The following is a 15,767-nucleotide window of genomic DNA, read 5'->3' as shown; positions in this document are numbered from 1 at the left end:
ACTTATCTCTAGGAGCAGGTTTTACTGTTCATTCGCAGTGTGCTAATGATTTTGTCTAGCTTTCTTTTAATCTCTTTTTCCACACTGTTGAGAGAGAGAGAGAGAGAGAGAGAGAGTCTAACTCTGTGATTCTGCCTATCATTGTCTCCTAAGCTCTTTCAGGAAGAGAAATACAATAATAAGACGAGAAGAAATAAGCAGAAATGAGATGATGCATATAATCCTCCCAGGTGAATACTCTTTAAGATAAGCCCCGGGGACGCAACCACAAATTGCTCAGACCCAGAGCATAATGCTCCCTTCCAGAAAAATAATGTCCTGGGTATTGTTGTGTTCGTCCACAATAGGAACAACAAAGGGATTTGTGTAGACATTTGACGGTAAAGAATCGTCGCTGTATATTGGATCTCTATAGAGGAGAATATTTATTTATGGAAGGGAGAGAGAGAGAGAGAGAGAGAGAGAGAGAGAGAGAGAGAGAGAGAGAGCTTTTCGCAGTGTTAAGAATAGAGTATTAAAAGAAGGAAAAAAAAAGACGGGGAACAAATTATTCGTCGTTTTTCTTTTGCGTAAACCGAGTATATATTTGTACATATATTGTACATATATGTGTGTGCAAGTTCATATATAATAAAGGAATCACAACAACAAAAATAAAACTGGAAATACATCGAAATCCCGACGATAAAAGTTTTTGCAGGTCAAAATATTTAATCAAATTTGGTCGTAGCCAAATGAACACTCTGTTCTCTAGTTAGGAATAAATGAAATTCCGTCAGGTGACGCAGACTCTGAACGCGCATCCGAATTCGCTGGCACAAAATTTATTGGAGCTTTGTTGCCTTGTTTTAAAACATGTGGCTGGAATTCAGTTCGTTAGTTTAGTCAGGGAGAGTGACGGTAGTAAACCCTGGTTATGTTACATAGTAGTCAACTAAGTATACAGTACACATAGTTCACTGTTTAGGTCAACAATGGCATCAGTGACTTTTCCTAGATATGGCTTAAGTTGTTTCCTTCCCGCTAGGTGCGTTTATACAATGTGTGTGTGTATATATATATAGATATATATATATATATATATATATATATATATATATATATATATATAAAATGTGTGATTGCGTAACTTCCCTTACGGACAAGTAAACATTCACTATTCAAAACACGAGAACGATAAGTATCTGTGTATATATATATATATATATATATATATATATATATATATATATATATATATATATATATATATATATAAACGCATATACGACAATTTACTGAAATCAAATAGCTGACATCTGTCAAACTGTTGTTCTCATGAAAAGTTAAGTAGCAGATGATCTTTGTATTTGATTAAATGTGGATTTATTCACTATTGATGAGGACGATGGTGAGGGGAATTTCAGAGTTTGGGGGGTCCGGCGGGGACTCTTTTCGTTGTCCAGTGCATACCATAATTTTTAACGAAGAAGTATTGGATTAAGGTTAACGAAGCCTTTTGAAAATGGCTGTTATGCGAAGGAGCTAAGAGAGATTTTTGTCTTGAAAAACAATTTAGTTTCCATCCGACGACAGAATTGAAGTTCCTTCAGGCAAGATCCCGCGGGAATCATCTAAAACCTATAGAAGAAATCTTACTCGTAAAAATCCGATTGCGAGGAAATCCACCACCCTCGGTATAAAGGGAATGATGCAAACTGATTCCTCGGAAAACTTTGAGGAGGTAAACGTTTTTACAATTTTCACTGCAAGGCTCCCTGATAGCGTCACCTGAACAGTGAAATGCATCATTGGATTTACTTGAGTTTCGGGCCTGTGGTGGAGGTGGAGAAGGTTGGCCGAGACGGAGGGGGTTGCTTGTGGCAAGGTATATAGAATGGTCAGATCAAGGTATATAGAATAAGGGGTGCCATTCTATATACCTTGGGTCAGATAAAGTCAATTGTAGGGGTTGCGGCTTATCCCCCCGAGAGCCGCATCACCTGGAGGCCAGGTCAGGGCGAGAAGTCACTCAGCTACCGTTTCATTCAAATGTATATCACAGGTCACTTCAGTCATCTCTGTATTGATTTAGTTTTACATTCTTCGAATACACCTAGTTTTGATTTTTTATATAATCTAAATTATTATTTAAATAATGCCAAACAACTGTGCCGTGTTTGGTTGTTATTCAAATAGTAGAAAAAAAAGAGGAGGTATCCTTTTTCCGATTCCCTCGTGATGAGGAAACAAGACGGAAATGGGTTCATCGTTGTAATAGAAAGACTACTTTAACCCTACTGCTCATCGCATATGCAGCAAACATTTTGAAGAAAATGCATATAAAAGAGACCTGCAGCAGAACTTCTTGGATCGCGAGCCCAGCAATGAAATTCAGACGTATGAATGTGAGGAAAGCAGTGCAGCTTCTTTCGGAAACATCTAAAGCTTTAGATTTTTATGGAAGTCAGGGACTTTTGACGAGCATGTCCTGGGAAAGTACAAGGGACTTTATAAAGCTTGCCGACTCCTGGTTTGTTGTGTTCAATTCAAGGGTACCTTATGACAGAAAAAAATCTATAAATACTTATGGGATGCACTGACGGAACAGAATAAAATCCTTGACAATATGGAGTGTACTGCTGAAACAATACGAGTTTTGCAAAAGTAATAAGATCTATCAGTTCCAAAAGGGACTTATGTGTCATGCAAATCCTTGCCAAGGTTGCATATGTATAAAAGTAAATATGATGTATCATACATAATTACCTCCAGACTTAACCAAGATGGACTGGAAAACATGTTTGGCTGTCTTAGACAAATGGGTGCAACTTATGATCATCTTACGCCAGATGAAGTCAAACACAGAATAAGGTCATATTTACTTGCAAAATCAAACTCTTTAACTGGAAAAAATTGTAACTCGATGAAGGAGTGCGATTCTTCAAATATGTCGGAAGGAATGTTCAGTCAAGAGAAAAGTTGTGAAAATAATGATTCAAATGAAACCGATCTTGAAAGAGAGCTTATGATTTCTGCAATGGTGTTTGCCTCTACTGAAGATGAGAAGATCCCAGAAGAAGATTCAGAAACTTTGAAAATAATTTCATGAAATAACTTTAGAGAATGTTGCAGACGAAGAGGGCCTTCTCGATATGTTTAGGTTATGTGGCATCTAAATTTCCAGATTATCAGTTCTTAGGATGTAAACTTAAAATAGTGAAAGGTACCTGGATTAGTGCAGTAGAGCGACATGATGATAAATTAACGGAACCAAGTGCTGAGTTATTTGAAAAATTAAAGGTAACGGAAAAAATGTTTCAAACATACAATGGAGAAAATACACTGAGACCAGGCAATGGAGTATTATGCGACTTGGCACGCCATATTGAAAATTGTTTATCCTTGCCTTTTAAAGTAATATTGGTTTTGTCAGATGTCGGAGTGTTTTTTTAGGATGAGGGCTCCGAATGCCCCAAATTTTATCAAGTATGGCATAAAGAAAAAGATGCATAAATTAACTAAATATGCCATGAAAATTTTAAATATTGTTGTTTTTTTTTTACTTTTACTAAGTATTTTCATTTCCATTACGAAGCCAGATACTGTTATGTGTTATCTATGTCGATCTATGTTAGTTTATTAAATAATGTATTGTAAAATTATACATAAGCCTTTGTAAATAAATGCCAGGTCAAATGCTAATTGAATATTTTTTAAGTCCTGTCAAGCATATTAATTTAAGGTTTCTATAATATATTAGAGAGCCAAACATTATCAATCCACGATTTGTATGTGTAGTACAGTGACCTATATGAATTCAAAAGAACACCAAACGTATACAAGATAACAGAGTGAAAAGGACATCTTACAGGCCTAATCTCTTCGACCCAAGGTACTTAAGTTTCCCAAGGCAGTAGTTTTGCCTTGACCGCTCCCACCCTGGCCTCCAGGCCTGTCACGGAAATACCCCACAACTACCCCCGCGACCAAAGTGACTGTACCTCTCTCCTTTATTCTATATACCTTGGGTTGTGGGGGGTGGGCAGTAGGAAGGTTCCTGGGAACTGGGTAGGGGTTGGGTTTGCTGGGGTCGGAGGGGCGGTTTCCTAAGGACTTCGTTGGGTTGGGGGTTGGAGGGGGCGCCAGTGGGAAGGATTCCTGTTGGCTGGAGACTGGGGAGGGGTTGGTTTGCTTGGGACGGAGGGGCGGTTTCCTGGGGGCTCGGGGTCGGGGGTTTGAAGGGGCCGCCTGTGGGAAGGGTTTCTGGTGACTGGGACTTGGGGTGATGCGGGGGCTGGGAGGGGCAGTTGTAAGTTAAATGGATTTTTTGGGTATGATGGGTGAAGAGGCATGGTCTACCTTATAAGCAGAGCCCGTGCCACCGCAAACCTGCCTCATTCCAAAACAATAACATGAAAAAACATCAACTGCTTTCGATGTACGACATTCATGTTGTCGTCTTCATTTCGTGACCTCTTCATATTTCTTATGAAAAAATGTTTAAGAATTTTCTTTGGTCTTTTAATTTAATTTTTTTATTTTGTTTTTATCATATTTATGTTTATTCTACTACTTTTATTTTTTTGTTATTGATATTTTAATATTTACTGTTTCTATGTTTTATTTTTTATTCTTATTTTCAAAGTTATTGATAAATCTTTTTGCGAATATTTCCCGGAGACAACATTTCAGTTCCTTGTTTCCTTGTTTTCCAAGCAAGAGAGAGAGAGAGAGAGAGAGAGAGAGAGAGAGAGAGAGAGAGAGAGAGAGAAAAGGGTTCTTCTGTGGGAAAGATGGCAAGTGTAGCGAAAATACCTCAACCAAAGAGAGTCGGATAAGACCCAGAAAATCCAATTCGATCGAGGAATATGGTGACTTGGCTGTGGTTTCCTCTTTACAGAAGTAATGCAAAAAAGAAAAAAAAATAGAGGTGTTGATTAACTGCCGCAGCAGCAGCAGCGTGAATCATTTACTTCATATATTTGTTGGTTGTTGCATAATGATTGGTTTAGTTGCTGAAATAAAAAAAATATGCAACATATTTACAAAATCCCATTAGAAGCTAAATTTATCTTCCGACGAGCTATAGTAGATTCACATCAGCCGTGCATTTGATGTCTAGGCCAGTCCCTTACGAGGCTCCTGATTGGCTGTTGGTAAGCCAATCACAGGGCTGGAAACTCTCAGTCTCTCTCGAGAGTTCATATAGGCAGGATGTATGTTCCACCTCTCCTGAGGGATGCTTTTGAAAGACGTATTCCCCAGGAGAGGAGGAACATACATCCTGCCTATGTGAACTCTTGAGAGAGACTGAGAGTTTCCAGTCCCGTGTTTGGCTTATCAACAGGCAATCAGGAGCGTCGTAAGGGACTGGCCTAGACATCAGATGCACCGGTGATGTGAATCTACTATAGTTAGACATTATGAAAATGTACATTTATTAGTGTTTATGATGACAGAACGAATTATTCATTATTATTTTTTGAAACAGATGACTGATCATTACAAAGGTAAATGGCGTCACAGCACCGGAGGTCAAGGGTAACATCACGGAAGCAAATGATAACAGATTGTCTTTGGTCAAATCTATGTTTGGAAAGTTTTAGAAGTTATGCCACCGGCAGTAAAAATAGCAATTTAGAGCCAATGGGAGAGGGATGGCCTTTTTTATGATTTTAAATTATTCTGAAATAACTATACGATAAATCTTAACATTTTCTTTCGACTTACTTGTAACCACTTCTGGAAAAGCATTCACAGTCAAGAAGCAAAAATGGAATATAAGTCATGCAAGAGCCTCTCGTAAAATAATCGTAATCATGCAACAAAAATTAAAAATTGCCACCGGTTAACTAAAGAGCATATATCATGGAATGACCTAGTGACCATTGAAAAGGTAAATATTTCTAATTTCGTTGTACAATTCAATTTTTTTTCATTCTGGAAACTGAATGTGCATGTGATTACGCTAGAGGTTTTTCCAGGGATTAGGAAATACCAATTCAATAGTTTTAATACTGGTGAACTGTGGGTATCATCTCTTGAATTCTTGATGCCACAAATGAACAACGAGAGAGAGAGAGAGAGAGAGAGAGAGAGAGAGAGAGAGAGAGAGAGAGAGAGAGGAGGGGGTTGCTGATCAGGAAATTTGGGAGAGACCGAAGTATCAGAAATCAGCTGATGTAGTTAATTAAAACTCAACGGGTTACCTTTTTATTTTCCACGAATAACAAAACCTGAATGGAGTTACCCTTCCGTTAAATAACCAGGGCGAATGCATGACATCTCTCCATTACATGCAAATGAGCTCATCAAGTAACTCATTTGCCGTTTCATTTGATGCGATAATTACCCTCCTTTTTTTTCACCGCAAACGTAAACCGTGATTGTCGTGTCAGTAAACGAAGTACTGATGCAATTGCGTCTTGACCTCCTTTCCGAAGGGAACAGTTAAAAAATAATAGAAAGGTCTCTACTTTTCAATTTACGGTTATATAGATCGAAAATTAATAAAAGGGACAATTAAAGGTTTGAGGGAGAAATAGAATCAGTTATGCAATATTGAACAAGGGAGGAAACCTTTAAAAAATTATCACAGACACCCTTCCCTCCAACCCCCCCCCCCCCCCCACCCTCCTCCCCCCCCAACCCCCCCCCCCCCCCCCCACCTCTCTCTCTCTCTCTCTCTCGCTCTCTCTCGCTCTCTCTCTCTCTCTCTCAGAAAGTGGAAAAAAAAAGGTCTTGCAAAGAAAAAAATGCATGGAAAGTTATAGAACTAAAAAGCAAGATAGAAAAATGCAGAACAAAAGATTATACAATCAAAAGAAAATGAAAAACGGGACTTGGAAGAAAAAAACCCTATTAAATATCAAGCAAAACCCCAAAACTATTATACTCATATGCGAAGAAGATGAATAAAAGAAGAATAGAAATAGGCCCTCTGAGAATTGAAGGGAGATTAACGAATGAAAAAAAGGAAATTTGCAACATACTGGCAGAACGATATAAGAGAGAATTCACCCCTAGAATAGATAATGAAGATAATGATATAGAAGTAAGGGACGAAAATAGTGAATATTTAGCTGACATAGAAATTAATGAAGCTGATATTGTGCAGGCAATTAATGAAATTAAAAATGGAGCTGCTGCAGGGCCGGATGGAGTCCCTGCTATTTTGTTGTTAAAGAAAGTAGTTCATTCTATCGCAAAGCCACTTGCAATATTATTAAGACAAAGTGTAGATACAGGCAAGATTTATGATGAGCACAAATTAGCATATATCACCCCTACTTTCAAAAGTGGATCAAGACTAGAGGCAAGTAATTATAGGCCTGTGAGTCTAACATCACATTATGAAAGTGTATGAAAGGGTAATGAAGAAAAACATTATGAAACATTTAATAAAAAATAATTTGTTTAATATAGGACAACACGGTTTCGTACCCGGAAAAGTACACAAACCCAACTGTTAGTCCACCGTGAGAACATATTCAAAATATGAAAAGCGGAAATGAACAGATGTGGTTTATCTAGACCATAATATATTAGCAAGAAAATTAGAAAACACAATATCGTAGATAAGTAGGAAGATGGTTAAAAGAATTTTTACACAACAGAAAACATATAGTTATTGCAAACGATGAGAAATCGGATGAAACCAAGGTAATATCCGGTGTGCCACAAGGTACGGTGCTAGCTGCAATATTGTTTTGTTATTATGATTGAAGACATAGACAGTAATGTTAAGGATTCGGTAGTGAGTAGTTTCGCTGATGACACAAGAATAAGTAGAGAAATTACTTGTGATGAAGATAGGAACGCTCTACAAAGAGACCTTAACAAAGTATATGATTGGGCAGAGGTAAATAGGATGGTATTTAACTCTGATAAATTTGAATCAATAAATTATGGAGACAGAGAAGGAAAGCTATATGCATATAGGGGACCTAATAATGAGACAATCACAAATAAGGAAGCAGTTAAAGACCTTGGTTGTGATGATGAATAGGAACATGTTATGCAATGATCAAATAGCCATTCTGTTGGCAAAATGTAAAGCAAAAATGGGAATGTTGTTACGGCACTTCAAAACAAGAAAAGCTGAACACATGATTATGCTTATAAAACATATGTTCGTGTCCACTTGAATATTGCAATATGATATGGTACCCACACTATCAAAAGGATATTGCACAAATAGAGAGTGTACAAAGGTCCTTTACAGCTAGAATAGAAGAAGTTAAGGACCTAGACTACTGGGAAAGACTACAATCCTTAAAATTATATAGTCTAGAAAGGAGAAGAGAACGCTACATGATAATTCAGGCATGGAAACAGATAGAAGGAATAACAGAAAATATCATGGAACTAAAATATCAGAAAGAGCAAGCAGAGGTAGATTAATAGTGCCCAAAACTATACCAGGAAAAATAAGGAAAGCACACAGAACATTAATCCACTACGCACCAGCATCGATAATGCAGCGTCTATTCAATGCGTTGCCAGCTCATCTGAGGAATATATCAGGAGTGAGCGTAGATGTGTTTAAGAATAAAAGCTCGACAAATATCTAAACTGCATCCCAGACCATCCAAGATTGGAAGATGCAAAATATACCGGAAGATGTACTAGCAACTCTCTGGTAGACATTAGAGGCGCCTCACACTGAAGGACCTGGGGCAACCCGAACGAACTGTAAGGTCTGTAAGGGTAAGGTAAGGTCCTCTCTCTCAATGACATGACTCCTTTTACTCTGTATTATTTTGATTGAAAATTCATTTATTGTGCGTTGAATTTTAGCTACATATATGACAGCAATATATCTGCCATTTATATGATTCTTAATAAATCATGAAAAAGAGAGCACGTTGAATATTGGCCATCTCTCTCTCTCTCTCTCTCTCTCTCTCTCTCTCTCTCTCTCTCTCTCTCTCTCTCTCTCGTGATGTGTGTTCGTCATTATTTTTGGAACGTGTCATTATTTACAGAACTGATATTTCAACCATGGTATACTTGGTATATATAGATATTTCAACCATAGATATATTTGGTGTATATAGATATACGTACTTGGTATATATAGATATGCTTGGTGTATATAGATGATTCCTCTCTATTTCAAGAAATAATTCAAGGGGATACGGAAATTTTAGTATAAATACCATAGTTTACCGGTCGCCGTAGGAAGGTTGAGTAAATGTAAATTTATTTATCTATTTATTTATTTTTATTTCTGCTAGGGAGGGAGACCAGGGCTAAATCCGGTGCTGAGTTCAATCCGAAATTCATGACCGAAGTGCTTTAATAGAAATGGAAGTTCAAAGTTCTTGGCTTGTAAAAGGACAAGTTTATCTGAAACTTGCAACAAACGTTATCGCTCTTGTTCAAGAGGCAATGGACCACAATGAGGCCCAAGGGCTAACAGAGCATCCAGCTGAATGAAAAATAGGGGTTTGAGGGTCGAATGATAGATACCTCGCCTTAGAATCACACCCTGACTCGTTCTAATCAAGCAGTAAACTTAGTAGTTATATCCTCCACTTTACGCAAGTTCATTTTATCGCAGCTGACCTTAAAAATGTCATAGATGATATTCGCCTTCTGCAAATTCCCTTTCAGAAAACCTCTTCTGCCAAAGGGCGTGTTAACTAGAGGCTGTACAAACACGAGCTGAGTCAAAAATAGCAATTTGCATAGTGCTGAATATTGATTAGACTGCACAACGTTGTTCGTATAATAATTAAGTCTCGAAAAAATGGTCGTTGAATTGAGTATTAAGAAAGAGCTTCATTTCCTCGCATACGTTTGTATGTTAACAGATATTTTTTTTTTATGAAATAATTCATGAATAACATTTCAGTCGGAAGAGGAACTTCATCTAAATGGAAATGCTTAGCAGTGTCGCCCCATCAAAGAATGCCATAGGAATAAACACGGGGATTATCGAGGAAGGGATTCCACATTGAATGAGAAGCGTATGAACGTTCCCTTGGTGCAAAGGAAAACGTCCCAATTATAACAGTTTTTCTGTCGGAATACCATTTGGTTACTGCCACATTTTCGATCTTAGTCTTCAATGAATATGGAACAAGCAAGGGACGGTTATTTTTGAAACGCTCAGTAAAAAATATTTTGCAAAACCATTGGGAGACTTCGAGGGGGAGCGGCCTTTGGATTTGAGATGTATTATGGCTGTCTGTGAATTAGAAACGAATGGGGAACCAGTCGAGTATTCAACTGTCTGAGAGAGAGAGAGAGAGAGAGAGAGAGAGAGAGAGAGAGAGAGAGAGAGAGAGAATGTTGCTTGAATAGTAACATATCTCATTCTTTTGCTCTGGACAAAATTTCAGGAAGATTACTATAATTGATTACTTTTTAAATAAAATATATTTTTTAAATATACTGTTAGTTGCTTCCATAGACTTCTTATTGTGAATTTAAATTCAAGATTGAAATAGGTAACATATCTCATTCTTTTATTCTGAACAAAATTTCAGGAAGATATGTATAATTGATTTTACACTTTGTTATAAGACTTTTTTTTAAATAAGATTTTTTTTTTTATATATACTGTTGGTTGCTTCCATAGACCTCTTATAGTGACTTTAAATTCAAGAGAGTAATAGGTAACATATCTCATTCTTTTGTTCTGAACAAAATTCCAGGAAGATATGTATAATTGATTTTACCCTTTGTTTTAAGACACTTTTTAAATAAGATATTTTAAGTTCACGGTTTTGAATACCTTTCTTATACAAGAACTACTTAGAAAAAAGAACACTGTATAAATCATAGAAAACGAAGAGCCTTGGTCATCCATGAATGGCTCTTAGAAAATGGAGCATAGTACAAATCATAGAAAACGGAATTAGGAAGTGGTTTCCACCTTGCTGACCTAGGAAAAGTTCACAAGCCTTGCAACACACGGACATTGACCCAGTTCTCCAGAGGGTTTGACCTGACAAATGATAGAAAACGGAATTAGGAAGTGATTTCCAAACCTTGCTGACCTAGGGAAAGTTCACAAGCCTTGCACCAAAAGGGCATTGACCCAGTTTTCCAGAGCGTTTGGCCTGACAAATGATAGAAAACGAAATTAGGAAGTGGTTTCCAAACCTTGCTGACCTAGGGAAAGTTCATAAGCCTTGCAACACAAGGACATTGACCCAGTTTTCCAGAGGGTTTGACCTGACTCATGTTCTTCAACGTGTCGCATGGCGAAGATCTACGAATAATGCAGAATTGCATCGGATATGCAATCCAAACAGTTCGGCCGCTTGATACTGACACAACTTGAAATTCGTTGCTCAACAACTCAGTGTTCCTCAACAATCAACTATATATAAATGATAAATATAAAATAATATATATATATATATATATATATATATATATATATATATATATATATATATATATATATATATATATATATATATATATATATATATATATACATGTATTACTGATAGGCCTTTTCGACAACAGTCTGCTAGTAAAGGACCATGTGTCGAAAGGCCTGCCTGTGGACAGCTCTGTCGTTTCACTTTTCTCTCATGCAATTTGCTTTTATGTATATATGTAAGGCCTAGGGTTTTGATTAATAATATATTGTCCATGTGTTCTCAGTGTACCTATGGAATGTGGAGAACAGTGTAGAGGTGACGACCTAGAGTTGCTGATCAATGAGGTTTCTAGGGTGGCGTGAGATAAAAATGCTTAGTTCGACAAGTCAATGCACGACAGTTTTATGACTCTTCTCAAAGTGCCTTTGTGAAACTGGATGCAGCTAGAACCGTGAGGCGCTAGCGAACTGTGTGTTCGTATGTGCGTGTGTGCCTCTTCCCTTTAATAGGTTCATACCCAGCCTATGGGGGGATTTTGACAGAGGGCTTCAAGTCACAGGCAAGATGCCGTGGCTTTCGCGGTGGGGGAGTTTTTTTTTATTAATAGTGTTTTTAGTGTCCCGGTTGTCTGGGTAAGTTGTTGAAGTGCTTTAGCCATGGATAGGGATGTCTTGTTTGATATCTTGTAAGATGTTCCGTTTTATTAACTTTGTCTTTAAAACTTGTGTGTGTACTTACCAGGGATGTGTTCTGTATCTTTGAAACAGACGGATCTGGTATGGGGTGCGGGGGGGACAAAGAATTCTCAGAGAGGTGTAGACTTTTTTGGGTGACTAGACATTGTACTGTTTTTTGAGTTAGTCTGTAAGACTGGATTACTTGGTTGATTGATTTATTTATTCTTGTTAATAAACGTTAATGTTATGATGCAACTCTCTCATTTTCATTACCTGTTAGAATGGAGAGAAAGAGGTGGAGAGAGAGAGAGAGATTCCTTGGAGAGAGAGAGAGAGAAAGAGAGGGATTGCGAGAGAGAGAGAGAGAGAGGACTGTGTGTGTAATGTTGTGTATGGTTTGCCTCCCGCTTCGTGTCACGCTTACCTTATGAATAATGGGGGGAGAATCCCCCCAGTTACAGTGGTAAGGTGGAGCGGTTAAGAGGGGATATAAAAGTTTTTTTTTCTTTTCTATGCCTAGGAATGCCAATGTAGAGATGGGTGGCCAGTTAGAAATTAAAAGGGGTTATGGCATAGCGATAGTTTCGAACGACAAAGCCTTTGTGGGATTGTGGAAAATTGTTAAATTGTCTTAGATCTCGGTTGCTAAGAAAAATGAAAAAGGGGTAGAGAAATATCCATCCGTGGGATGGGGGGATGAGGAAAGAAAATTTCTATTAGGGTCATCAAATTTGCTTGTACCGAGATTCTTCAGGGCGTGAGCCGTGAGACAAGCAACTCAGTCTGGTTCATGAGTGACGGTTGCTAGGTGCGTTTTCACCGATCGCGTTTGTATTGTGCTGATGAGATTTACTCGTTTTACGAGAATTTCGAGTTCTTTTGTTCCCGTTATGGAGTGGTGAGTGTTAACTATTGTTTTGAAGGAGAGGGGGGGTTTTTGTTTAAATATTTCAGGGTTATGGGATTGGTTCAAGAGGTCAACCAATTTTTCTTGTCTTTGCCCCATAGTAATGTTTTCTTTGTTTGCACGTGTTTATAATAGACGTATGTATTCGTCTTTGTTCAAAACATAGGGGTGTATTAAGATGTATTTATGCATGTGAACTGTGCTTAGATAAGCGGCCACAATTTTACGGGCTCAGCACATTTCTGCAGAGAGGCGCCTTGCATTGCGAGGGTACTGGCATTTTTTTTCCCTCGGGGGGGATAGTTGCATGAAGGGTACAACTGGCCTCCCTCGAGAGATAGTGCAGGGGAGGGCACTAGTGTATACCTTGGGAAGGGTCCTCGACACTGTTCAAGGGGAGATGGGGGTACTGCTGGTATGCCTCGGGGTCTGTTCTGTCGCTTGACTGAGGGGTTGTTCTCACGGGGGGGGTGGGGGAGAAATTTTTTTTTCTCAGTGTGGGTGACTCCCGAACTTTTTCTTTTTTTTTCTTTGTGTTGGGGTATGGGTTTGCCCTTGACATTGGATGCTAAGATATCAGCTGATTGATTAGTTGATGAAGTGAAACGCCCGTAGAGTCTTTTTTTTAGAAAAGAGATTTTTTTTCTCTCTTGGAGGAAGAGAGAAAAGGAAATAAAAAGAGATTTTCCTTTTCCGTGTAATGAGGGGAAAAGTAGTTAACATGCACGGGATGTTTTATATGTTTCTTTGTGCCTTGAAAGACACAAATATAAGGGGGATACACAGATTATTTTTTTTATTGTTTTGGAGAAATTACTTTGAAATGCCGATGATTGGTGTTGTATCTGTGTTGTGTGGCAATGGTGTTATGTCATGGTGTATGCTGGAGAAATTGTATGTCATAGGATTCAGCAATACTGTGTATGCTATTTGAATTTCACCCTTACTTGAGATCTTTGCAAGAGAATTATTGCTATGGAGAGTTATTATTATTGTTATTATTAATAATTATTATACTTGAGATGTGTCACGGGAGTTTGCTTAAGTATAATTATCATTACTGGAGACTTGTTTTTACGAGAGTTTTGAGATATTTCATGGAGATTATTCAATATTATTACAAAATTATTACAGATAATTATTCAAGGAAAATTATTACAATGAATTAACGGGAGAAGTCTTGTGTTAATTATTTGTTGAGTTCTCTTGTAACTTTGGAGAATATTTTCAGTGATCACGGGGATGAGTTTTGTTCTGAATCTTGATGAATCTGACTGAATCTTGGTGAATTGTGTTGAATCTTGCTGAACTTTTGCTGAATTCCTTGGAGAATGGACATGCATTAACATTGGTGATATTTTTTGTACTGATACTGATGATTTTGATGAGTAGCAATTTTTTTTTTTTTTTTTTTTTTTTTTTTTGGTGATTTTGTGATAATAATATTTCTGATACTGATTTTTTTTTATACTAATACGTGGATGCTGTAATGCATCAAGGGAGGTGAAATCTTTTTTTGAATATTGGGAGGAACTAACAACACATTATTTTAGTTTTTTTTTCCATTTTTTATGAGTTCAGCAGATAATTGCTTGACATCTAGCGAGTTTTTCTCCTTTTTTTGGAAGTTAGCCATAGCTGACACAAGTTTTTTTTACCATGGGTGAATTTGAGTTTATTTTTTCTCTCCAGTTGGTGTGGATATTTTTTTGATATCTCAGCTCATGACTTAAGAGTCATGTTCGGGAACGTGTTTGTGTTTCAGCTATTTGATGCTACAGAGAAATATATGGGAGAATTTTTTGCATGTTTTGAATCCATACGTAATGGCACTACATTTTTTTCTCTGGATATTTGTGTTCCAGAAATTGTGAGTTTTTTTGCACAATACCCTTGTCGTATTTGTGACAACTTTGCGAGAGATAGGAAACTTTGTTAAGTTTTCTAGTGGACTTATGTCGTAGTGCATATGGAGAAGTCTTTGCTAAGACACTGTGAGTTGGGAATTCTGTTATAATGACTTGTGGCACATTAGTGATTTTTTCTAGAATTTTCTAGACAGTTTTATATGCCGAGTTTTTGTCCTTTTTTTTTAGCAATTATGCTAAATGGAGAGAGTTTTTATAGTTTTTGACTATAACATTGAGTTATTCTCTGGAGAATTGGAGTTAGAATTGAGATATAATTGAGATATATTTGGATATATTTGGAGTTATAATTGGAGGTATATATTATTTTGGAGTTATAATTTGAGATATAATATATGGGAGATATATTTTTTTTGGCCATTTTTGATATTTGCCAATGTGATATGAGCTATGTTTAGTTCAATTATTTTGCAGCCATATTTGTTGCAAATGGAGACACATTTTTTTTTTTGGAGATTATGGGGCAATATTTGTGAGTGTGTGAGTTAGATGCCTAGAGCACATTTTTTGGAGATATATTTTTGGAGCCTTGTTTTGTTCCACATGGAGTTTTATTGTTATTGGAAATAGAGGTAAATATTTTGTATTTGCCGAAATGGAGGTGATTATTCTCTATTCTTGGAGGGTGGTGTTTTTTTTACTGACAGTGTGGTATTAGAGAAATAAGAGAGAAATATAGGGGTTTGTTATTAACCAAATGGAGGAAATATTTTTATATCCGGAGTGGTGTTATTATTAATATGGAGTCTCATAATTATATATGGAGTTGGAATTAATCTTTGGCGGGTAACCCTTTTTTTTGTGGTTATGGAGTTTTTTTGTTTTTTTTTAGCAAGGAGAAGATTTCTGTGGTTCTCTTTTTTGGTTTCGTGACTATTTAGAGAGAAGTGGCATTACTTCATTAAGAGTCCTATGGAGATGTGTGTGC

General features: G+C 37.2%; 1 protein-coding gene across 1 annotated transcript in view; it reads right to left on the bottom strand.

The window, feature by feature from the left end:
* Positions 1-3,855: 3,855 nt before the first annotated feature.
* LOC135219290 (uncharacterized) overlaps positions 3,856-15,767 on the bottom strand; it is a 77,831-nt gene continuing 65,919 nt past the window's right edge. Inside the window, exon 3 of the mRNA XM_064255935.1 lies at positions 3,856-4,276. Within this exon, the coding sequence (XP_064112005.1) occupies positions 3,856-4,276 (421 nt within the window). The remainder of the gene's footprint in view (positions 4,277-15,767) is intronic.

Source organism: Macrobrachium nipponense, chromosome 19 (assembly GCF_015104395.2).
Source record: "Macrobrachium nipponense isolate FS-2020 chromosome 19, ASM1510439v2, whole genome shotgun sequence".
Classification (NCBI taxonomy): Eukaryota; Metazoa; Arthropoda; class Malacostraca; order Decapoda; family Palaemonidae; genus Macrobrachium; species Macrobrachium nipponense.
The sequence above is the reverse complement of the archived record's forward strand: the minus strand, read 5'-3'. Positions and strand labels throughout refer to the sequence as shown.